The sequence below is a fragment of the Myotis nattereri genome, assembly GCF_964212035.1.
Source record: "Myotis nattereri genome assembly, chromosome: 14".
Lineage (NCBI taxonomy): Eukaryota > Metazoa > Chordata > Mammalia > Chiroptera > Vespertilionidae > Myotis > Myotis nattereri.
In genome coordinates this window covers 22,021,504-22,044,031 of record NC_138089.1, presented here as the reverse complement: position 1 = coordinate 22,044,031, position 22,528 = coordinate 22,021,504, and the positions used below count along the sequence as shown (strand labels likewise).

Genomic DNA, 22,528 nt, shown 5'->3' with positions numbered 1-22,528 from the left:
GGAGTTTGTTAAATATGTATTCACAGGAGTCCTCCAGAACTACCTCTTCCTTTAAATTAAACACAGATATGAAAAGCCCTGGTCTGCTTCTAAATTTGAGTCTAAGGACATATGTCATCCTACACAAGGGATCAGCAGATCGAGGCTGGTTTGGTCCACAGCCTGTGAGCTAAGAATGATTGTTCCATGCTTAAGGAGCTGTTTTTAAAAAGAAAAGATTATGTGGTTGGGTGGCCCCAAAAGCCCGAAGGATTCATCCTGTGACCGTTTCAGCCCCGATGTACACACACTGTGTGAGGGCAGTAATGGCCGAGAGGGGCTTGAATTAAATGTGAAGGTCCTAACGCCCCTAGGGAACTGTTGTCAGCAAGCGGCTCCGTGCCCTGGAGCACTCGCTGCCTCGGGCTCACGGCCAGTGTCTGAATGACTAAGATCTGTGTGATGCTTCAGGTGGGGGAACCAGTGTGATGTGGCAGGACTGGCCTGAACATGTCATCAGAGTCCTGGGCATGTGGATTCTGGAGAAACTGGTGGCCCCAGCCTTCTGGCACCTTGGTTCCCCAGCGGGGCACTTGTCCTAGGAATAGGCTCAGCTATTTAGCAGTTTGGGATACCTATGAGTTGGTTCCTCAGGACAAAGGTGTAGCCCCAGACTTGAGAGGTGGGATGTCCCAGCCCAGCGTGTCACTGACCTGGCTTCTCACACAGCTCAGAGCACTCGGAGCCGGAGGTCCAGGTGGTGCCTGGGTCTGGCCAAATCATCTTCCTGCCCTTCACCTGCATTGGCTACACAGCCACCAACCAGGACTTCATCCAGCGCCTCAGCACACTGATCCGGCAGGCCATCGAGCGGCAGCTGCCAGCCTGGATCGAGGCAGCCAACCAGCGGGAGGAGGGCCAGGGCGAGGATGACGAGGATGTGGCTGAGAACCGCTACTTTGAAATGGGGCCTCCAGATGTGGAAGAAGAGGAGGAAGGAGGCCGGGGAGAGGAAGAGGAGGAGGAGGAAGAAGAAGAAGAGGATGGTGAGGAGGAGCGCCTGGCCCTGGAGTGGGCCCTGGGTGCAGACGAGGACTTCTTGCTGGAGCACATCCGCATCCTCAAGGTGCTCTGGTGCTTCCTGATCCACGTGCAGGGCAGCATCCGCCAGTTTGCCGCCTGCCTCGTGCTCACTGACTTTGGCATTGCTGTCTTCGAGATCCCGCACCAGGAGTCACGGGGCAGCAGCCAGCACATCCTCTCTTCCCTGCGCTTCGTCTTCTGCTTCCCGCACGGCGACCTCACTGAGTTCGGCTTTCTCATGCCCGAGCTGTGTCTGGTGCTCAAGGTGCGGCACAGCGAGAACACGCTCTTCATCATCTCGGATGCCGCCAACCTGCACGAGTTCCACGCCGACTTGCGCTCATGCTTCGCCCCGCAGCACATGGCCATGCTGTGCAGCCCCGTGCTCTATGGCAGCCACATCAGCCTGCAGGAGTTCCTCCGCCAGCTGCTCACCTTCTACAAGGTGGCGGGCGGCTGCCAGGAGCGCAGCCAAGGCTGCTTCCCGGTCTACCTGGTCTACAGCGACAAGCGCATGGTGCAGACGGCTGCCGGGGACTACTCGGGCAACATCGAGTGGGCCAGCTGTACGCTCTGCTCTGCTGTGCGGCGCTCCTGCTGTGCACCCTCCGAGGCTGTCAAGTCCGCTGCCATCCCCTACTGGCTGCTGCTCACGCCCCAGCACCTCAACGTCATCAAGGCTGACTTCAACCCCATGCCCAACCGTGGGACCCACAACTGTCGCAACCGCAACAGCTTCAAGCTCAGCCGCGTGCCACTCTCCACTGTGCTGCTGGACCCCACGCGCAGCTGCACCCAGCCACGGGGTGCCTTTGCCGACGGCCATGTGCTGGAGCTGCTCGTGGGCTACCGCTTTGTCACCGCCATCTTCGTGCTGCCCCATGAGAAGTTCCACTTCCTGCGCATCTACAACCAACTGCGGGCCTCGCTGCAGGACCTGAAGACTGTGGTCATCGCCAAGACCCCTGCGACTGGGGGCCAGTCCCAGCGCCCCCTCGTGGATGGCCAACCTGCTGAGAACAGGGTCAGGTGAGACTGAGCACAGGCTTTCGGGGCCAGGGCATGGGACTGGTATGTGCTCAGGGAGTTCACTCACCCCAAACCCCATCTCTGAGCACCTGCAGAGTGTGCGTGGGTCCAGGGTGGGCCCAGTCCTCAGCTGCTCCTCAGCTCCTGGCCGCCCTCAGCAGTGTCCCTGACTCCCTCGGGCTTGGCACGGGCTGCTGCTCCTCTCCCAGGGCTTCAGAAGAGGCCTAAGAAAGCTGTCCTTTCACAAGGACAGTCTGGCCCAGTCTCCTGCCATTTAGGGCCCTGCATGGCTGGGTCCGGGTGCCTGAGCTCCTGCCAGCAGGCAGGCCAGGCTGGGGTGATTGCCCTACCTTGCTTGGCCTTCTCTGCTCTGCTCCACTGGGCCCAGGCACAGCCTCTAAGAATCACCCACCGTCTCCTCCCCTCAGGGCCTCACAGTCCCATGCCAAGCCTTATCCTGTTGAGAGCCACCCAGCCCTGCTCAGGAAGGTCTGGGTTGCTGATGGGGCTCTCTTTCTGTATGTAATTTGGGGAGTCCCCTTCAAAGGACCTGAGTGTGTGAGCTGGGTGGTCACCTTGTGCAAAGCTCCTTTTTTTCTGGGGGAGACTGGGGCACAGAAAGAAGGAGTGGCAGCTGGGAGCCCTGTTCTGCTCATTCCCACTCTCTTCTCTGCCCTGCCCCCTCCCCCAGCTTGGCTTTCCCTGGGCTCCCTCCTTGGGTTTCCCTGAGGGCTGCCTGAGGCTGGGGTAAAGGGCATCTCTGAGGGGGCATGGTCACACCTCAGCTCACCTCCACCTGGGGCTCAAGGGGCCTGTGCCCTTGAGGGGGCTCCTATTTCCTTTCACTGCCCCCTGGCTGCACATATGCTGGGTTTTCCCCTCGTGGGCAAGAAAGCCCTTCATTTGTCACCTTCTTGTCCCCGGGACATCGTTACGCTCACTTTCTCGTCTATCCTGGTAGTCAGTGGAGACCATATTCTCACTCCAGCATCCTACGGGGCCTGCCTTCTCCCTCCAACCTTCCTGCCGAACTAATGCGTCCAACCTCTTCTTGGCTGAATTGGGTGCCTCTCCTATGCCCAGCTCAAATCCCATGCCCTCTGCAGAGACCCCTGATGCCTAGTGAACAGCTTAGGCCCAAGGTGGCCCTGCCCAGCTGTCCCCCATCTCCCTGCCCCTGTGCTAAGGCTTTGGTGACATTTCCCTGCCACCCCAGAGCCTGGCTGTTACCTTCCCACAGTGGGACCCCATGCAGAAAACTGGCCCTTGCTACATTCCTGCAGCCGCATCCCTGTCTGCGCCAGCAGGAGGACAGCCGGGGGCTTCTTCGGGCATGTGGCCCAGTGCAGGGCCAGAGGGCAGGGATCTGATTGGACAGCTAGACTGTCCAGTTGAGAAGACAATTCCCAAGGACTTCCCTCAGCACAGGCACCGGCATGTAGGCATGTAGTCTGGTTGCAGGGGGCGCCCCAACTGCCAGGAGCTTTAAGGGTTCCGTGTCCAGGTTGGGGTGGAGGAAAGCCTGAGCCACCTGAGAGGACCCAAAGGCAGACTGAGGGGTAATTTGAGTTTTTGGTTCTCAGACTTGATTGCACCCAGATCCCAGCCCTGGGTACCTGGGTCATACTCTGGACTCTGCAGTGACATTTCCGACTCCTCTATCACCTGCTCAAAATAAGTGTTTGGTTTATGGGCCACAAGTGTCTGGCCGCCCTAGCCTGGGGTGCTCCCATCTTCCCATCTATCTCCCAAGAGAAAGGGCCTGGGTACCTTTTCTCTGCTCTTTTGTCTTCCCAGGGCCCCATAGGTGGAGTGTGTGTGGTGCATGCTTTCCCCTCACACTTCTGAGGTTGAGCATGTGATATGAATCTCCTTTGGGGTCTACATCTTAATATAGTCTTTCTTGGGGGATTGGGAGGTGCAGTGGTGACCAGAGTCCCCAGGAAGCCCCAGCAGAGGCTCCAGCGCCAGCACCAGCCCCAGAGGAGGCCCCAGATCTGGCCCGGGCAAAGGCCTCAGCCCCAGAGGAGACCCCAGCTCCAGCCCCAGCAGAGACCTCAGTGCCAGCTTTGGTTCCAGCAGAAGCCCCAACAGAGGCCTCAGCCCCAGAGGAGACCCCAGCTGCAGCCTTAGTGGAGGCCCCGGCACCAGCTGAGGCCCCCGCCCAGTACCCAAGCGAGCACCTGATCCAGTCCACCTCAGAGGAGAATCAGATCCCCTCACACCTGCCCGCCTGCGCGTCGCTCCGGCACATTGCCAGCCTGCGGGGGAGTGCCATCGTCGAGTTCTTCCACAGCAGCATTGCAGAGGTAGTGGCCTGGGTGCTGGTCTTGCTGGCTGGCACTGGTGTGGAGAGGTAGCATAGTTGGTCCTGGAGATTGCAGAGTTTGTGTTGGGGTCAGCCTCAGATTCTCTGACTTCTCTGCTGGCTTTTCCCCAGCTTCAGCTGTTCACAGCTGGAGGGTCTAGGTTGAGAGGTCCCGGACTGACCTTTCCTGGTCAGTTGTCCTATCACCGTTGCCCCCTGCGGCCACTCCTATTCTTGGGCCCCCCACACCGCACTGCACATCCATCTCCCATCCCTCACCTCCTATCTGCTTCCAACTTTATTAATCTATTGACAAGATGTGATGACCTGCCTGAGTCTCCCCATCCAAGGCTATGGGCATGTCACCAGGGTGGTGGGCCTAACGGGGGGGGGGGGGGGGGGCTGCCCTGAGGTCTGTTTCAGGCACGGTCTGGAAGAGAAGCTGTGTGCTCTGCCCGGCCCTGCTTTCCTGCAGCCCTGACCCAGCCCCTTTGTGTCCAGGTGGAGAACGAGGAGCTGAGGCACCTCATGTGGTCCTCGGTGGTGTTCTACCAGACGCCGGGGCTGGAGGTGACGGCCTGCATGCTGCTCTCCACCAAGGCCGTGTACTTCGTGCTGCACGACGGCCTCCGCCGCCACTTCTCTGAGCCACTGCAGGGTAGGCACCAGGGCCTGCTGCCGCCCGGGAGCTGGAGCCTGTGCCCAGGAGATGGGCCTGTTGTGTGGCCTCAGCAGTGACTCAGCTGCACTGGACTGGGAATCTCTTGGGAGTGGGGGTGACACGGCCCCCCCTCCCACGCTGTCATGAGGGACCTAGGGTCAGACATGAAGGCGCCAAGCCAGGGCCTGGGGAGCACCTGGGCACTAGCTATGATAAGGGATGGAGCAGCTCTGCCCCTCAGAGCCCCAGTGGGGGGCTCCTGGTGACTCCACTGAGTCAGGCACGGCTCAGACTCTAGGTCACATTGCCCATGAGGCCTTGTGTGTGTGGAGGGGGGATGGTGCTCCTCAGCTGCCCAGGCCAGCCCAGGGGACCTATTCCTGCTGGACTCAGCTGTGCCTAGGCCCCTCATGCTCGCCTGGCACAGCCCCTTCCCCCCCTTTTCTCCATAGATTTCTGGCATCAGAAAAACACTGACTACAACAACAGTCCCTTCCACATCTCCCAGTGCTTTGTTTTAAAACTCAGTGACCTACAGACAGTCAACGTTGGGCTTTTTGACCAGTATTTCCGGCTGACGGGTGAGTGACCACTGCTTGGTCCTATTTTAGCGAAGGCCAGTGTTACCAGTGGGCTTCCACCTCCATCTGTGGGTGCGTTATCGCAGGCAGGGTCATCTGCTCACAAGCCCCTTCACGGGAGCGGGAGGAAGCAGCTTCAGGAACTGCTGAGAGTGCAGAACTCACCGGCCGGGGCTCAGGGCAGGAGGGACAGAGCAGCAAGTGCGGGCAGTGCCGGAGGCAGGCCGAGTGGGCCCTGTGCTTAAGGCAGGATGTTTCTGACTCACACTTCCTGAGGAGAGAAGACTAAGCTCTTTCCCTAATGCCTCTGTGTCCCCTTCCAGAAAAATGTCACAGCCCTTCCGGCCTGAGAAGTAGCCTTCTGTTGAGGCCCCGTGATGCTTTCCCACGTGGGCCTTGGCCCTGGCTGTGTGGTCTCCAGGTCCAGGCTGACCTGCTAGAGACTGGAGGTCACTCCAGCAGCAAGGACAGGGCTGGGAGCAGCTGCCTGTAACCGTGACCAGCCCCTTCTCCCACAGGCTCCTCCCCGATGCAGGTGGTGACGTGCTTGACTCGGGACAGCTACCTGACACACAGCTTCCTTCAGCACCTCATGGCCGTGCTCTCCTCCCTGGAACGCACGCCCTCACCTGAGCCTGTGGACAAGGACTTCTACTCTGAGTTTGGGAACAAGACCACAGGTACCCGCCCCGCTCAAGCTGTAGACAGGCCATCTGGCCTCACCAGCCCCGAGGGTGCAGCACGCCTGGAGCGCTCTCTTCCTCACTTTCTCTGGTCCCGCTCAGCCAGCTAGGGTTTCCCATGGCAGAGTCTCCATCCCAGCAAACCCCTAACCATCTGGTAGATGCACCTGCTCTGGGCTGCTGGTCTGTGGGTCTCTGCCTGGGCATTGGGGCTTGGAGTGCTCCTGCCTGCCTCTGGTGGCCTGTGGCCACTGACACTCGTAACACACCACAGTTCCAGCTCCAGCCCAGTGGGCATCTCTCTCTACAGGGAAGATGGAGAACTACGAGCTAGTCCACGCCAGCCGTGTCAAGTTCACCTACCCCAGTGAGGAGGAGGTCGGGGACCTGACGTTCACCGTGGCCCAGACAATGGCGGACCCAGGGAAGGCACCGGCCCTCAGCATCCTGTTGTATGTGCAGGCCTTCCAGGTGGGCACACCGCCACCTGGGCGCTGCAGGGGCACACTGCACCCCAAAACGCTCCTGCTCACCAGTGCCGAGATCTTCCTCCTGGACGAGGACTTTGTCCACTACCCGCTGCCCGAGTTTGCCAAAGAGCCGCCACAGAGGGACCGGTACCGGCTAGACGATGGCCGCCGCGTCCGGGACTTGGACCGTGTGCTCATGGGCTACCAGCCCTACCCGCAGGCTCTCACCCTCGTCTTTGACGATGTGCAAGGCCACGACCTCATGGGCAGCGTCACCCTGGACCACTTTGGGGAGGTACCAGATGGCCTAGCGAGAGCCGGCCAGGGCCGCGAGGTCCAGTGGCAGGTGTTTGTCCCCAGCGCCGAGAGCCGAGAGAAGCTCATCTCGCTCTTGGCCCGCCAGTGGGAGGCCCTGTGTGGCCGGGAGCTGCCTGTTGAGCTCACTGGCTAGCCCAGGGCCCTTCGTGTCCAGCATGGGCATCCATTCAGTGTGGGGAAGCAGGCTTTCTTTTTTTTAAAAAAATGATTTCTCCTCCTTTTGGTACCTTCACTTGACTGTCCTCCCACAGAATGTGAACATACATGTTCAGTTGATTCTTTCTAGTCCCGGGAGTGACAGTGCCGGCCCCTCCAGGGCCTCCTGTGCCGTCGGCCTCCCGTGGATCTGTGGCCTGCCCCTGGTGGTGCGTGGCAGGCGCAGCAGTGTCCCAGCTTCTGTTGTAGGACTCTTGTGAATACGGGGTGTCGTGAGTCCTCTATTCCCTTACGCATCTTCTTCTGAAATGTCAAGTCCAGTCTCGTTGATGTTGCTGTTGTCAGGGTTTGCTGCTTATCATTGTGCTGGCAGCAAGTGCACATTGGAAGTTCCCACCCTGTGCAGTTTTCCTAAGTGAAGGCTGCTTTCTCCTGGTCCAGACGAGCAGGAGAGCCCCGTGGGGGCGGGAGCCCCCAGGCCTTGGGGCTGTGGGGTGGGAGCAGGGGACCTGGAGCTGCCAGCACCGAGTGTGGCTCCTGTTGCCCATTTTCTCTATTCCAATAAAGTAGAGTGTGACACTGTCTGGGTCTTTTATTTCAGAGTCCACTGGGGTTCCAGCAGGGCATTGGCCCAGGACATGCCTGAGGGAGAGGGTCCCCTAGAGACGCAGGAAGGTGAGGTATTAGGGGAAAGGAAGGAGGGAGGAGAGGCAGAGGGGGTGACGGCAAAGGGAGCAGCTCTCCCGGGGCCGGAGGCTGGGGGGCAGTGCGAGGGGCCTATGGACAGGGCTATGCTGGGCTGTGGCTAAACCATGAGCCTCAGTTAAGCGAGTGCGGAACCCCCAGGCATGGCTGCACGCAGGCTCACTGCCCTTCTGCCTTCTCCAGGTCTGGGATGTCTCACCTGGCCAACCCCACCAAAGGCTGCAGCCTGTTGTCAGGGTAAGGCCTAGAGTCGGGATTCTTTACTGTGGGGTCTGCAGGGGGCAGGCCTGTGGGGAGCTGGCCCAGGTGGGATCATGGAGAGGAGACCCATGCCCATCTGCGTCTGCTCATGTCCTGAAAGTGGGATCCTCAGGGAGCCTGCTGAGGTAAAACCTAGGCCTTCTTTGGGACCCGCCCCTGTGCCCCCCCTTAACTCATTTCTACCTACTCCAGAGCAGGGCCCTTAAGCCCACTTGCCTCCCCACTTCATCCTGGTCCCATCAGAAGCCTCAGTCCCCAAGGTGCAGGGCCATTTGGGGAGGACCAGGGGAGAGATGAGGGAGGAGCAGCCAACCTGGCTCCCAGGCCTGCTTCTGCTCTGTTTTCCTTGGTGCCAGCAGTTGGGGATCCTGGCCTAGCGGACCCATCGCCCTCAGGAAGACTGGGTGTTGGAGCCACTAAAGGGTCTCCCCACTGAACCTCCTCAGCCAGATCACAGACCGGCCAGTGTCCCCACCAGCTGGTAGGGGGAGTGGGAGCCTGCTGAGGATGAGTAGGAGGGGGCAGGGGACAAGGCTTCCCCCAGTCAGGCCATTATCAAAGGCATTTACAGATGGCCACCTGCCTCTTGTATCTCAGTCCTCTGTAAACAGGACAGTGATCCCAGAGGCAAGGTGCACCATTCCCAGGTATGGCACACGGAGGCCTCGCCACCTGGGCTACTGTCCCAGGCCCCACAGCCCAACATGTTAACAGCTGACCAGCCTGGCCCAGTGAGGACTTGACCTACTGGGAGAGGCTGTACAGTGTCGGGTGGGCACGCTCTTTGGGCAGCAGTCGTGGGATTTGATCTTCCTTAGACAAGTTACCTAGCCCCCTCTGAGCCTCAGTTTCCCCACCAGTAACAGGGATAATGAAAGTGGCCACCGTCATTCATTCATTCATTTGTGCCGCAAATCTGTATTGAGCTTCTGGTGTGTAACCAATCAGATCCTGTCCCTGTTCTCCCCTGACATCCCAGCAGGGGACAAAAATGAAATAAACCAGAGTCAGCTTGTGGCCAGTGCTGTGAGGAGATGAAGGCTGGTGGCATTTTAGCTAAGACTGGACCTTGAGGTCATTCCCTGAGAGTAGGTCTGGAGTGACAGCAGCAAGGCAGCTGCTTGACGTGGCTGGGACAGGGTGAGGGAGAGCCGCAGAGGTCAGGGAGGCCGGCCTGGTGTGGACAGGTGTGCAGAGCAGGGCTCCTGAGCGGAGAACAGATGGATGAATCGGGAGGCAGAGCAATGCAGAGGCTCTTGGGGGGAGAAGGGAGGGGTAGGGATAAGGCGGGGGCTGGACTAGTCGGAGGGGTAGCTGGGGCAGGTGAGAGGAGGAATGGTCCACTGTCCACTTGGCACAGAGCCTGGCAGGGTGTCCGAGGCCTGCTCCTGCCCTCGGCAGTTGGAAAGGTTGATGCACTAAACCTGATTCAGGGCCTGAATCCCCCAGGCCCTCTGCAGACGTTTGGGGTGGAGAGTGGTGTGCATTTGCATTTGGATTTGTTTCTCAGCCTCTGATAGACCCCAGGTTCGTGGCTAATGGTGGACTTGGAGACTGTGGTGCCAGGAGAAGGTCCCGGGGCCAGGAAGCCCCAGCAGGGCCTGGGCCAACCATGCAGGGGTCAGTAGCCAGCACCTTCCCTTCCGCCTGCAGGCTGCTGATAGGCAGGAGGAAATCCTGGCGGGTTCCTGTGGGGGTGAGCTGGCGGGGCCTCGAGGCTGCTTTTAAAGCGAGTGCCCGCCCCCATCCCACTTGCCCGCCCTGTGCCTGCCTCCCAGAGCTCATTCCCCTCCCAGGCTGCCCCAGCTCTGTCCTGGACAGTGTGCCTGCCAGCCACCGCTGTCCATGGCAGGGCCCCGGGGCCTCCTCCTGCTCTGCCTCCTGGCCGTCTGCCTAGCAGGCTCCCGCCTCGTTGGGGGGCAGAAGGTGAGTGTGAGCCAGTAGCAGGGGGTTATCCAGGTGCCCAGGCCCTGCTGGCCAGTGGTGGGAGCAGGGAGGGAGTGTACACAGGTCGGACACAGGTCTGGGGACACATGAGCAGCTGGTACCTGTCTGGCCTTCCCTGAGCATCTCCTTAGGCTGAGCTCTGTGTGTGGCTGCTTGGGGTGGCAGCCTGCTCTGCTCTCACGGTGCCCAGCCAGCCTGCCGTGTGGTGTGGTGTGGTGTGGGCAGCCGTCCCTTGGTCTTCCAAGCCTGGGGTGAGAGGCACAGAGCCAGGCTGTCTTCCTGCCCTCCAGCCCGGACGGAGGCCCGGTTTCTGTGTCCCTGGCCTGAAGATTAGAGTTGTGATTTCTAACCCTCGCAGGGCTGACCGAGAGGCACAGATGTGTGTGGGTGCTGGGTGTGTGTTATGCGTGTGTGTGCCTGTCCCAACCCCCAGAGTGCCCGGCGGCAGAATAGGTCTACTGACCTCAGTTTATCTGGGTAAACGGCAGCCAGCGATAACACCCTCACGCCTAGGAACTGCCGTTTACCGAGCACACAGCCCTGGCACACCCAGTATTATCCCCTCACCCTCTCCCCGCCCCTAGGCAGCGGGTCCTGTTCTCCACCTGAGGAAGCCAAGGCCCAAGGATGGTGCTCAGGTCAGTCCAGCTCGGCTGTGCCCAGGCCACCACCTGCAATTCCCCGCCCACCCGCAGTGTGGGAGCAGCAGAGGGGTCCTGGTGTGGGGCCCTCAGGCCCATGTGATCCCACCCTCCAGGCTGCCCCTCTGCGGCCCCCCAGGCCCCATAACAGGGACACTGTCCCAACTGGAGTTTCTGGAAGAGCCTTCCATCCTAAGTATGGAGAGAGTCACCAGGCTGGGGCCGGCCTCCAGGTGAGGGACCCTCCCCTGCATGGCCAAGTTCATCTGGTCTCGGGGCAGTTGCTCTGTCCCCGTGTCACTAACAGGCAGACTGAGGTCGGGGGAGAGGAAGGATTTACCAGGATCCCAGTGCCAGGCAGCATCAGGATGGTAACCCAGGCCCCTGCCACCTTTGGGCGTTTTCTCTTGTGCTCCTCATGGTCCCTCCGGGAAGAGGCAAGCTAATGGGCCTCGCCAGGCTCAGGGCCAGGTCAGGGATGGGGATGGGCAGGTCTGAGGCTGGACAGGTGACGGTGACGGTGATGGTGGAAGAGCTGAGGGTTACAGGCTGTTCCTGCAGGTGGTTTCCTGCTCCCTCCCTGCCTCAGTTTCCCATGTGCACAATGCAAGGGGATTTCAGAGCCTTGCTACCTCCTCATGTTCTGGGATCAGGGGTCAGTGAGGGGTTTCAGATGGGACTTTTTCCTTGTTGGAGACCCAGGGCTCTGACCACCTCTGAGCCTGCACGCCGGGGCTGGGGCTCGGCAGCCTGGGCCGGGGAAGAGGGCCCGGGGTTCTTGTTGACAGGGACACAGCATTGCTGGCCTCCTCACACACTGTCAGCCACTCAGCACTCTCAGCATCCTGTGCTGTGTGAGACCCACTAAATAGTAGGAAACTGAGGCGCTGAGGGGGAGGGATGGCCTCTGGGTCACACAGCCAGTGAGGGGCGGGTCAGCCGGGAGAGGCACGGCCGGCTTCCTGGGGGAGGGGGTCTTAGCACCTGTCCCTTCCACAGCCTGTGACCACACACCTCCATGCTAGGAGTGTGCTGCGGTCCCCAGCGGGGTTTGAAGGCAGAGGGGCATTGATCCAGGCAGGGGAAGCGGGTTGGGGGCCCCTTCCTCTGAGGGACTTCAGTTCTGCGCCCTGGACCCCCGCTTTTTTGGGGGAATTTCTTCCATGTTCTCACAATAGACTCAGCACCTCGGGTCCTCAACTTCCCCAGCAGCGTCTCTGTGGGAAGCAGACATTGCAAAATTAGTTCTGGATTTGGGCAGGGAGGGGGGCAGCACCCGCCTGGCTCGGGCAGATCCCGAGGTGCCCCAGGAAAAAGGGAATCTGAGTCAGCACTTGGATGTGATCCAGCCTCACTCTGCCCAGCGGGACCAGTAGTGACAGTGAGACTGGGGGCGGGGGCTGCTCATGCTCCTTCCAGGCCACCTCGCAGGGGGACCTGAGTGCCTGCCTGTGGGGTCCCAGGAGGAGTGTGATTTCCCACAGATTTACAAGTGAGACGTCCTGTGATGAGTGTCCACCAGCCCACAGGGCTCCGGCCGCCTCCTGTGCCCGAATCCACCTGCCATTTGGGCAGAGAGCGAGGGCCGTGTGCGCTCATTGCCCGGAGCCCCTCTCCAGGGCCGACCAGCATTCCTCTAAGAGCTGGCCCGAGATGAGCAACCTGGCAGCGGTGCCCAGCGAGCCGTCCAGGTGGCCCTCCGGGAAGCCCGCTGCCTGCTGAGCCTTTGCCCTGAGCCAGCAGCTGCCAAACCCTGGAGTTGCCCAACTTCCTAGCCGCTCCCTGGCTCAGCAAAGACCCAGCCTGGGGTGGGGAATGAGACCTCACTCCCGGCCCCGAGGCCGCTCGCAGCAACTTCCCTCTGCAGACCGCAGAGGCTTGAGCGGAAAAGGGCAAATCACAGCGGTGGCAAAAGGCCGTTTCTCTTCTCGCTTTGAGAGGCCACATCCATGATGTGTTCTAGGAAAGAGATGTCCTGCGCTCTTTGGACCAGTGTGGTCAGCATTTTCTAGATGAAAACATCTTAGCCTTCCAGGCCGTTCCCCAAGCTCCCCCTTCACCAGGCACACCTTCCCGTGGCCCCTTCTCCCACTCACATTGCTTCCGTCCCTCTGAGGTCCCGTGCTGTCGGTTGTTGGGACTTAGTTGCTGTAGAGGCAGCCCCAGGGAGGGGCTTGCAGGAGCTATGTGAACGTGGCTGCAGGGCTTTCTTGGTACTCTGGGGGGGGGGGCAGCCTCTCCCCCCAACCCCCACCTCTTCCTTGCAGCAGCCAGGGAGCCCTTTAAAACACAAACAGCCTCAGTGGCCTCGGCCACGTCTCCTGCCTCCTTCAGGTCCTACCTCAACTGCCACCTCCTCCAGGAAGTTGCCTGGGCCTGCAGCCTGGCTCCTCTCAGCTCCCTCACCGCCAGCATTGCCCATTTGATGATGGACAGTGGACCACTGGGTCCAGCGAGTGGGGCCGTGAGCCAGGCCCTGGGTCAGGGCTCCCAGAACATGACAGATGCCCTCGCATGCCTGCCCATGAGAGCCAGCCTCCGGGTCTGGGCAGGCTCCTGGGTCCCTTGGGCTTGCGGAGGGTCATTTGGCAACAGGCGCAGATATGCTCGGGGCAGAGTGGGGACAGGTCTCCCCTCCCAGTGTCAGCCACATCACTTACTGTTTCATTTTTAAGTGAAAGGTGAGACTTAGCCCTAGGTGGAGAGTCCGGGTTCTAATCCCTGATTTGCACGCGGTCACTGGGTAGCTCTGAGCAAGGGCCACCCACCGGGGGGTTCCGTGTCCCCATCTGAATGGGTTGAGGTGGGACAGAGTGGCTAGATGCTCTTCGTGTCGCAAGTATAGACTCTGAGACTTCTGGCCATGCCTGCGGGGCCCTGGGCAGAGGTATGCGGCTGTGGACATAGGGACATGCCATGGCAGTCACAACCGTGGCAGGCAGGTATCCCCGTGTCTGGGGCCTTCCCTGTCCTCGCATCCCCACTCAGCAGGTGGGAAACCAAGGCCTGGAGAGGGATGCGGGGCCCTGCCTGGTCAGGACAGAGTCAGGACTGGCCCAGGGTCCAGGCCCCTCATTCCAAATCCCACCCGTGGCCCAGGTGTGGTCCAGACGCTGCGATGTGAAGACCAAGTTTGTCACCCACATACCCTGCACCGTGTGCCCCGCCATCAAGAAGCGGGTGTGTCCCTCGGGCTGGCTGCGTGAGTTCCCGGAGAAGATATCACAGGACTGCCGGTGTGGACCCCACCCCATCCTTGCCCACTTCAGGGTCATCCTGTCGGGTGTCAGGGGGACAGGAGGGGCCTGGCAGGGTCTCACTTATCTACACATTTGCTGGTTCTCCAGTGGGGAAGATGGAAGAACAAGCAAGAGGGTGGGGCAGGCGGTGTTTATTGAGTATCTACTGTGTGCCCGGCCCTATGCTCCACTCTGGGCCCGGCACATAGAGGGCACGTGGAGTAGGAACACTGCAACCTACACGTCAGGAGGCTGGGGTGGGGGCTGCAGGCTGGGAGCCCTGCCCGCCACCCTGCCTACTGTTCTACCTACTCCCCTGCCCACCTCCCTGTCCATCCTTTATCCTCAGCTACGAGGTGCAGCTAGGGGACTCTCTGGTGTCCATGAGCGGCTGCAGCGTGGGATGCTGGAAGGATGTGGTGCAGAAGGCCTGCTGCCCTGGCTACTGGGGGTCCCAGTGCTATGGTATTGGGGGGTTCCAGTGCTATGGTACAGGGGGGTTCCCAGTGCTATGCTATGGTACAGTGGTAGTGGGGTCCAAGTGCTATGGTATTGGGGGTCCCAGTGCTATGGTATTGGGGGGGTCCCAGTGCTATGGTATTGGGGGGTCCCAGTGCTATGGTACAGCAAGGGGTTCCCACTTAGTTCCTAACACCCCAGCCCTGGGCTCCCCATCTGCAGCATCTGCCTGCATTCCCCTCCACCGTGTTCACTTAATGGACACTTACTGAGCCAACACAGCTGGCCGCCTGACTCTGGCTGCCTTGGGCAGGGGCCACCAAGAGCTGCTGGGATCAGGGATGAATCTAAAGTTCTTAGACCACAGCTGAATTATTGGATGGGGGGTCCACAGAGTGCCCTGGAGGGGCAGGGACCCCGTGCAACGGCCATGGCACCTGCCTGGATGGCATAGACGGGAATGGGACCTGCGTGTGCCAGGTGAGTCGGCAGGCGGGGGAGGGGGGGTGGGGCCGTGGAGGGGCCGCTCTGACTGGCTGTCCTCCACCAGGAAAACTTCAGTGGCTCTGCCTGCCAGGAGTGCCGAGACCCCAACCTGTTTGGGCCTGCATGTCAGTCAGGTGAGCTCTGGCAGGAGGGCCGGCCAGTGTCCCTGTGGGGGCCTGTGGAGACCCAGCTCTACAACCAGCCCCACCAGCCTCTCTCCCAGCCCCCCAGCCTTTCGCTTCCCCTCTAGGGACACAAACTGGTTCATCACACCTCCAGCCCTTGCAAAGGTTCTTGGGGGCCTCCTGGAGGGCCTTCTGAAGCCCCCCTGAGCCTCCAGCCTGGGCCAGGTGCCTCCCTGGCTCCTGCCACCCTGTAGTCCTGCTGCACAGCTCTGCACTCGAAGTTGTGCCTGTTGGAGCTGAATTCTGGAAATGCAGGGGGCAGGGGCTTGATGTCCCGTGTGTCCCTGGGTGAGGCTAGGGCAGCTGTGGGCAAACTACGGCCCGCGGGCCGGATCCGGCCCGTTTGAAATGAATAAAACTAAAAAAAAAAAAAAAAAAAAAAAAGACCCTACCCTTTTATGTAATGATGTTTACTTTGAATTTATATTAGTTCACACAAGCACTCCATCCATGCTTTTGTCCCGGCCCTCCGGTCCAGTTTAAGAACCCATTGTGGCCCTCGAGTCAAAAAGTTTGCCCACCCCTGGGCTAGGGTCCCACCTGTCCCTGGGTGTTCTTCCCAGTGTGCAGCTGTGTGCATGGTGTGTGCAGACATGGGCCACTCGGGGATGGGAGCTGCCTGTGCTTTGCTGGATACACTGGACCCCACTGTGACCAAGGTGAGCAGTGCTGTGGGGACATCCTGGGCAACGGGTCCTTGGTGGCCAGAACAGGAGGGGCCGACTGGGTGACAGATGAAGCCTGAACCTCAGTAGGAACTCTCTGCACCCCGATTTCTTTCTAAGTAGGAGAGGCACACAGCTGGTCAGGGGGAGAGGGAGGTCTCATCTGAGACTCAGAGAGGGCAGGGCGCTGGCCAGAGTCACACAGCAATTTGGGCAGAGCACCTCTGCTCCCGTGGTCCTTTCCAGCCTGGGGTTTCGGCCACTGCAATACTCTCCCCTCTCCACGCAGAGCTGCCCGCGTGCCAGGCCCTGCACTGTCCCCGCAACTCCCACTGCTCTGCAGAGGCCCCCGCCTGCAGGTGCCTGCCTCCCTACACCCAGCAGGGCAGCGAATGCCAAGGTAAGACTGTGACCGAGGGCAGGGTGAGCAGGCACGGGGAGGATGTCCTTTTCAACCAGCATGTGCCATCTGGCCATTTATAGGGAGGAAGAGCTGTCCCTGAGGGAGGTGAAGGGGGCTTGTCCCAGAGTCTGGGTCAGCCTGCTCACCCCCTCTTTGAGCTATCTCGCTGGAAGCTGTGGAGGAGACAGGCTCTTGGGAGCTAAGCTCACTTGGGCTTTCTCTCTGCCCTGCAGCCCCTGACCCCTGCCGGCCATCGCCCTGCTCCCCAGTGGCCCAGTGCTCAGTGAGCCCCACCGGGCAGGCACAGTGCCGCTGCCCCGAGAACTACTATGGCGACGGGACAGTGTGTCTGCCCCAGGACCCGTGCAGCACCAGCAATGGTGGCTGCCCCAGCAACTCTACCTTATGTCTGTACGAGGGGCCCGGCAAGGTGAGCCCCTCCATCCACCTAGCACACTGGCCGTGGGACCCTGGGCCTCAGCTGCCCCATTTGTGAAATGGGGAGAGAACGACACCCTCTTGGAGGGCGGTTTTGGGGACCGAGCAGAGCTCGGTGGGTGTGGCAGATGCCAGCAGTCCTCACGGACCTGATGTCACCCTCTGGCCCTGCCCAGGCCTCCTGCACGTGTAAGCCAGGCCTGGTCAGCATCAACGGCAACGCCTCTGCAGGCTGCTTTGCCTACTGTTCCCCCTTCTCCTGTGACCGGTCAGCTACCTGCCAGGTGACCCCGGATGGAAAGACCAGGTGGGCACAGGGGCCTAGGGGTGGGCACCCGGGCAGGGCAGAGAGGGTGGGCTGGGCGAGGGGAGGTGTGCCCCCTCAGCTCAAGGCCCTGTGGGGACAGGTGGGGGTGGGCCAGGAGGTGGGGACTGGACCCATCTTCTGCCCTGATCAGTTCTCTGCCTCCTAGCTGTGTGTGCAAGGAGGACCAGGTGGGGGATGGGCGTGCCTGCTACGGACACCTGCTCCACGAGGTGCAGAAGGCCAGTGCCAGTGTGACCAGGACCCTGGGACTGAGAACTGCTCTCGCCATGCTGGGTGTGTGGCCTTGCCCCTGAGCCAGCTCTCCTGCAGGGCGGACTCTGCAGACATAGCCTGCTTTTCGGCCCAAGTACTATGGAGGCAGAGTGTCTGTGGAGGGTGCACGCTGGAGGTGGGAGCTAGTCCCCCAGACCCTGGGGCCCACATCTACCCTAGACCTGGATCCAGTGCCCCCTAGCACAGCTCTCCAAAACCAAGGACTGATGCCTTAGGGCAGTGGTTCTCAACCTTCCTAATGCCGCGACCCTTTAATACAGTTCCTCATGTTGTGGTGACCCCCAATTTCATTCTTACAAAGTGAATATAATTAAAGCATCGTGATTAATCACAAAAACGATACGTAATTATATATGTGTTTTCCAATGGTCTTAGGCGACCCCTGTGAAAGGGTCGTTCGACCCCCAAAGGGGTCGCGGCCCACAGGTTGAGAACCGCTCCCTTAGGGTCTCCCCAGATCCATTCTGACGCACCCCCTCCTGTCCTCCAGACCAGGGCTGCCGGGAGATCCTCACCACATCGGGCCCATTCACCGTGCTGGTGCCATCCCTCTCCTCCAGGACCTCCTGGACCATGAACGTGAGCCCCTCCCCACTGAGGAGCTGGCCGTGGCCCTTGCCTCCTTCCTGGACCCTGCCCCAGGCCTCTGCCCTCTGGGGAACTGAGGCCTGGGAGGCATTTATCCCCTCTGTAGCTCGAGCAGGGTGGCATGAAGAGGACCACCTGCCCCAGGCCCCGTAGGCACTCGATCCCCTTGTGCCCACAGACATCCTATACCCAGCAGCTGTGCAGACAGCACATCATCGCCGGGCAGCACATCCTGGAGGACTTGGGGACCCAGCAGCAAACACGCAGGTGGTGGACACTGGCGGGGCAGGAGATCACTGTCACTTTCAACCGCTTCATGGTGAGGAAGGGGGACCGGGGACTAAGGCCCCAGGTGTGGGGACACGGCTCCAGCAAAGGTGGAGGTGGGACAGAGTCAGGCCCGGGGGCTGGCATGTGGAATCAGAGCCAGGGGTCTCATTTCTCAGCAGAAATACTCCTACAAATACAAAGACCTGCCCCAGCAAACATTCACCGTCCACAAGGCCAACTACCCAGCAGCTAACGGCGTCTTCCATGTCGTCTCTGTCCTGCGGTGGCAGCCCCCACCAGAGCTCCCGACTGACGCCAAGGCAAGCCAGTGTCGTCCTCTCCCCCCACCCTTGCCACTGGGTGACCTCTGACCCCCACCGAATGTAGAGAGGTGGTGCTGGGCAGGGCTAGAGCTGCCTCGAGCTGAAGCAGCCTCATTGAGGACTCCTCTGAGGCCCTGATGCTTGGTCCTTCCTACAGAAAACCATTGGCCAGATCCTTGCCTCCACGGAGGCCTTCAGCCGGTTTGAAACCATCCTAGAGGTGAGTCTGGGGGAAAGGTCCTAGTCTGTCTGATCTTCTGGGCCAGGGCCCCTTATTGTCCGGACTCTGGCTCACAGTGACCTGAGGTTCTGGAGTGGCACAGGCCTTTGCCCCTGCCCCCATCCTAGAACTTGCCCGTCACCATCCTGAGGTTCTGCAGGACCCACTGTTGATGTCTACCACTTACTCCTGGCGGGAGTTCCCAGGCAGGGCTCAGAGGTGGGGGCTGGCCACACAGCCTCCCTGAGCCTCCCTCCCACCACCACAGAACTGTGGGCTGCCCTCCATCCTGGACGGGCCCGGGCCCTTCACAGTCTTTGCCCCAAGCAACGAGGCTGTGGACAGCTTGCGTGACGGCCGCCTGATCTACCTCTTCACAGCAGTAAGCTCGGCGGGAAGAAGGGGCCGGGGACATGGGGGGCACGAGGGCTGCCCTCTCCCCTACCAGGCCTCCAGCAGCCAAGCCCTCTGTCCCCTGCCAGGGTCTCTCCAAACTGCAGGAGCTGGTGAGGTACCACATCTACGACCATGGCCAGGTGAGGGTCTTCCTCCCAGAGGGTGGCCAGCTTGCACCCGAGGCTGGCCTGTCGAGAGTTTGTGTGTGGGCTCCGGCCTTCCCAGGGGCCCTTCTCCTTTCCTTGCCCGTCTGGACTACTAGACCGCAGAGTATCGTCACCGGGAAGGACCAGGTGTGGCCCCAAGGTGTGTGGCTAGTGCCCAGCCTAAGGCCACCCTCTCCTCTGCCCCAGCTGACCGTTGAGAAACTCATCTCCAAGGGCCGCGTCCTCACCATGGCCAACCAGGTCCTGGCTGTGAACATCTCCGCGGAGGTGAGGCCAGGAGCACTGGGAATGAATGGAGGGGCTGGTGAGGAGTGGCCAATCATTCGGCCTCTTTCAGACCTGCCTTCATGCTCCAAGCCTATGGCCAGCAGGCCCTGGTGGGGGTCATATGGGCGGCAGCACGGATCAAATCCTTCTCCCGGTGCCCGACCGGCTGGGAGGGCTCCAAGGAGGAGGAGGGAGAGCACATGGGTGGGGTGCTCCCTGGCAGAAACCATGTGGTCAGGGCACTGAGGCTGGAGCCCTGTTGCCAGGGCAGGAAGCATTGCCCAGGAGAAGGGAGGGAGGACAGCAGGGAGGGGAGGCAGAGGCAGGGGCGGGGCGGAGCCTGCTGTTACCCACTGGGTTCTGCCACAGGGGCGCATCCTGCTGGGACCCGAGGGCGTCCCGCTGCGGAGGGTGGATGTGCCTGCTGCCAATGGCGTGATCCACATGCTGGAGGGCATCCTGCTGCCCCCAACCATCCTGCCCATCCTGCCCAAGCACTGCAGCCGGGAGCAGCACAAGATTGTGGTGGTGAGCGCACGCCGCACAGCCGGCCGTGCTGAGACCCAGTGCTGCTTGTGGGGGGTCACCCCCGAGGGTGGGCTGGTGGTGGCTCTGGCCCGGCCACAGACCCCACAGACCCGCCTGGACTCGCCCGCATCCCCTGCTGCTCTTCATGCCTTTGAGGCCTCTCTCGCATCTTCCGCCCCTGCCTGCAGCCTCCCCGCCCAGGCCCAGCACTCACACTCACCCTACGCTCCTTCCTACCGCAGGGCCTTGGTTCTTGTCTGCCCTCTGCCCACACGCCATCTCCTGGCCCTCCTGCTGTTGCCTCTGTCTCAGACCCAGCCCTCGGCTCCATGCCACTTTCTTAGGCCGAACACATAAACCAGGACTAACGCTCTCCCCTCCCCGTGCCCTGCGCAGGGCTCCTGTGTGGACTGCCACGCCCTGAACACCAGTAGCACCTGCCCGCCTAACAGCGTGAAGCTGGTGAGCAGAGCTTGGCCCCGCCCTGAGGGTTGACTCCTGAGTGCCCGGGGTCAGGGTGGGGCCGTGGGGCTGGGAGGTGAGGCTGGACCTGGAGGTTCAGCACCCCTCAGGCCTGCCGAGGGTGGGAGTGCTGGACCCAGGGAGCTGAGGACTCATGCCCAAGGCTGTCCGGGACCCATACCTGCTGACCAGCTTGGCATGGCCCACCCCAGGACTTGTCCCCCGAGGAGTGCGTCTACACCCACGACCCTTCTGGGCTCAACATCCTGAAGAAGGGCTGCGCCCACTACTGCAACCAGACCTTCCTGGTGAGCCGGGCGGGCACGCTGTCCCCCGTGACCTGGGGCACTCGCTTCTCCCCGGGCCCCCAGGCTGGGCCGAGCGGCTGCCCTCCTCAGAGAGATGTGCCATCCTAATGGTGGAGAGGGTGTCCCAGGGGGGCCTCACCACCCCCTTGCTCTAGAGAAGGACCGGCGGCAGCAGCAGCTGGGGCAGTGGGGGTGGCATGGGGCAGACACGCTCCATCTCTTACAGAAACCTGACTGCTGCAGAGGGTTCTTTGGGCCTGACTGTGCGCAGTGTCCTGGGGGCTTCTCCAACCCCTGCTATGGCAAAGGCAACGTGAGTCCCCCTGCCCCCACCTGAGATGGGGGGCGGGGGGTAGACTTCTCCAGGCGGCCGGTGACTGGCTGTGTGTCTGAGCCAAGCCTATCTGGCCTCCGGTTCCCATCGAGGCATGGAAGGGAGTCATATTATAGTTAGAAATAATTACCTGACAGCTGTTTATATCCACTTTCCTAAAGGCTGTTTGTGAGAGGTTTTCTTCTGTGGCCTGTTTTCGCCACTTTGTGACATGGGGTTACTTTACGCCTGGCCAGGGAAGGGCCGAGGAGCTGTCTAGGTTGGGCAGGCGTCACCATGAAGCCTCCAGGCTGGAGCCCTTTAGGGGGCAGCTCTGGGCAGCACGAGACCTGGAAGATGCGGGAGGTCACCGGGGGAGCCCAGTCAGCACAGGAGCAGGTGTTGGGGGGGGATGTGGAGACCCCCCCGTGACTGACCTGCCCCTGCCCATCGCCAGTGCAGCGATGGGGCCCTGGGCAACGGGGCCTGCCTCTGCTTCCCAGACTACAAGGGCGTCGCCTGCCACATCTGCTCCAACCCAAACAAGCACGGAGACCAGTGCCAGGAAGGTGGGTGTCCTGGCCCGGCCGCCTGCCAGGGAGAGAAGGGTTCTGCTTGGGAAGGGGCTGGGGGCCCCAGGAAGGGGCCAGAGCCCAGGAGGAAGGGGTCAGCCCCAGGAGCGGGAAGGACTTGGGAGCAGAAGTCGATGTCTCCTTCACCCCGGACAGGAAGAGAACCGCGGTTTAATCTAAGGCATCCGGGATTTCGGTCAGACAGAGAGGAGAACTGGGTGGGGGACCTGGGGGCAGGGGTGACTGAAAGCAGCAAATGCCCCTCTCATTTCCTCTGCCCGCCTTTGACTTGGTGAGCCCGAGCGCTGCCCCGTTCCCAGCACTCCCCCAAGGGCATTGGCTCCCAGCCAGCTCTGCCCTTGCCTCAGTTTCCCTGCTCCCCTCTCCTCCCTACAGATTGCGGCTGTGTCCATGGTCTATGTGACAATCGTCCAGGCAGTGGGGGTGTGTGTCAGAGTGGCACATGTGCCCCAGGCTTCAGCGGGCGCTTCTGCAACGAGTCCACAGGGAGCTGTGGGTCCACGGAGCAGGCCCAGAACTGCCACCTGCACGCCCGCTGTGTTAGCCAGGGGGGCACCGCCAGGTGAGGGCTCGAGCTTCCTCTCTGCCCGTCCATGACGTCACTGCTCAGCCTCTAGCCTCGCCCAGAGGTTCACTGGAGGCCCCTCCCTCCCCCTCCCCAGGTGCCTCTGTCTCGATGGCTTTGAGGGCGATGGCTTCTCCTGCGCACCCATCAACCCCTGCTCCCGCCCCGACCGTGGCGGCTGCTCAGAGAACGTCAGTCTCCTTGTCCACTTCCCGAGTCCTGCTTCAGGG

At 61.1% G+C, this 22,528-nt stretch overlaps 2 protein-coding genes across 8 annotated transcripts in view; both read left to right on the top strand.

Moving 5' to 3' along the window:
• NISCH (nischarin) overlaps nucleotides 1-7,850 on the top strand; it is a 32,707-nt gene extending 24,857 nt beyond the window's left edge. For 2 of the 5 annotated variants that reach the window (XM_081106433.1, XM_081106432.1), the window contains 6 exons: nucleotides 709-2,091; nucleotides 4,016-4,400; nucleotides 4,901-5,057; nucleotides 5,513-5,641; nucleotides 6,160-6,321; nucleotides 6,635-7,850. In XM_081106433.1, coding sequence (XP_080962559.1) covers nucleotides 709-2,091; nucleotides 4,016-4,400; nucleotides 4,901-5,057; nucleotides 5,513-5,641; nucleotides 6,160-6,321; nucleotides 6,635-7,245 — 2,827 coding nt within the window. In that variant the 3' untranslated portion in view covers nucleotides 7,246-7,850. Of the gene's footprint in view, nucleotides 1-708; nucleotides 2,092-4,015; nucleotides 4,401-4,900; nucleotides 5,058-5,512; nucleotides 5,642-6,159; nucleotides 6,322-6,634 lie in introns of those variants that run through there. The other 3 variants (XR_013996813.1, XR_013996814.1, XM_081106435.1) reach the window with 3 other exon arrangements.
• Nucleotides 7,851-10,036: 2,186 nt separating this feature from the next.
• The window catches only part of STAB1 (stabilin 1), a gene marked incomplete at its 5' end in the record, with an annotated part of 26,666 nt that continues 14,174 nt past the window's right edge, over nucleotides 10,037-22,528 (top strand). Inside the window, 24 exons of one of the 3 annotated variants that reach the window (XM_081106581.1) lie at nucleotides 10,037-10,160; nucleotides 13,922-14,058; nucleotides 14,411-14,526; nucleotides 14,915-15,000; nucleotides 15,071-15,140; nucleotides 15,755-15,850; nucleotides 16,146-16,256; nucleotides 16,493-16,689; nucleotides 16,874-17,004; nucleotides 17,171-17,298; nucleotides 17,789-17,877; nucleotides 18,065-18,205; nucleotides 18,336-18,476; nucleotides 18,637-18,699; nucleotides 18,968-19,081; nucleotides 19,182-19,235; nucleotides 19,449-19,529; nucleotides 19,899-20,057; nucleotides 20,454-20,519; nucleotides 20,732-20,827; nucleotides 21,054-21,140; nucleotides 21,598-21,709; nucleotides 22,109-22,295; nucleotides 22,396-22,489. In XM_081106581.1, coding sequence (XP_080962707.1) covers nucleotides 10,080-10,160; nucleotides 13,922-14,058; nucleotides 14,411-14,526; nucleotides 14,915-15,000; nucleotides 15,071-15,140; nucleotides 15,755-15,850; nucleotides 16,146-16,256; nucleotides 16,493-16,689; nucleotides 16,874-17,004; nucleotides 17,171-17,298; nucleotides 17,789-17,877; nucleotides 18,065-18,205; nucleotides 18,336-18,476; nucleotides 18,637-18,699; nucleotides 18,968-19,081; nucleotides 19,182-19,235; nucleotides 19,449-19,529; nucleotides 19,899-20,057; nucleotides 20,454-20,519; nucleotides 20,732-20,827; nucleotides 21,054-21,140; nucleotides 21,598-21,709; nucleotides 22,109-22,295; nucleotides 22,396-22,489 — 2,637 coding nt within the window. Of the gene's footprint in view, nucleotides 10,161-13,882; nucleotides 14,059-14,410; nucleotides 14,527-14,914; nucleotides 15,001-15,070; nucleotides 15,141-15,754; nucleotides 15,851-16,145; nucleotides 16,257-16,492; nucleotides 16,690-16,873; nucleotides 17,005-17,170; nucleotides 17,299-17,788; nucleotides 17,878-18,064; nucleotides 18,206-18,335; nucleotides 18,477-18,636; nucleotides 18,700-18,967; nucleotides 19,082-19,181; nucleotides 19,236-19,448; nucleotides 19,530-19,898; nucleotides 20,058-20,453; nucleotides 20,520-20,731; nucleotides 20,828-21,053; nucleotides 21,141-21,597; nucleotides 21,710-22,108; nucleotides 22,296-22,395; nucleotides 22,490-22,528 lie in introns of all 3 variants that reach the window. The other 2 variants (XM_081106582.1, XM_081106580.1) reach the window with 2 other exon arrangements.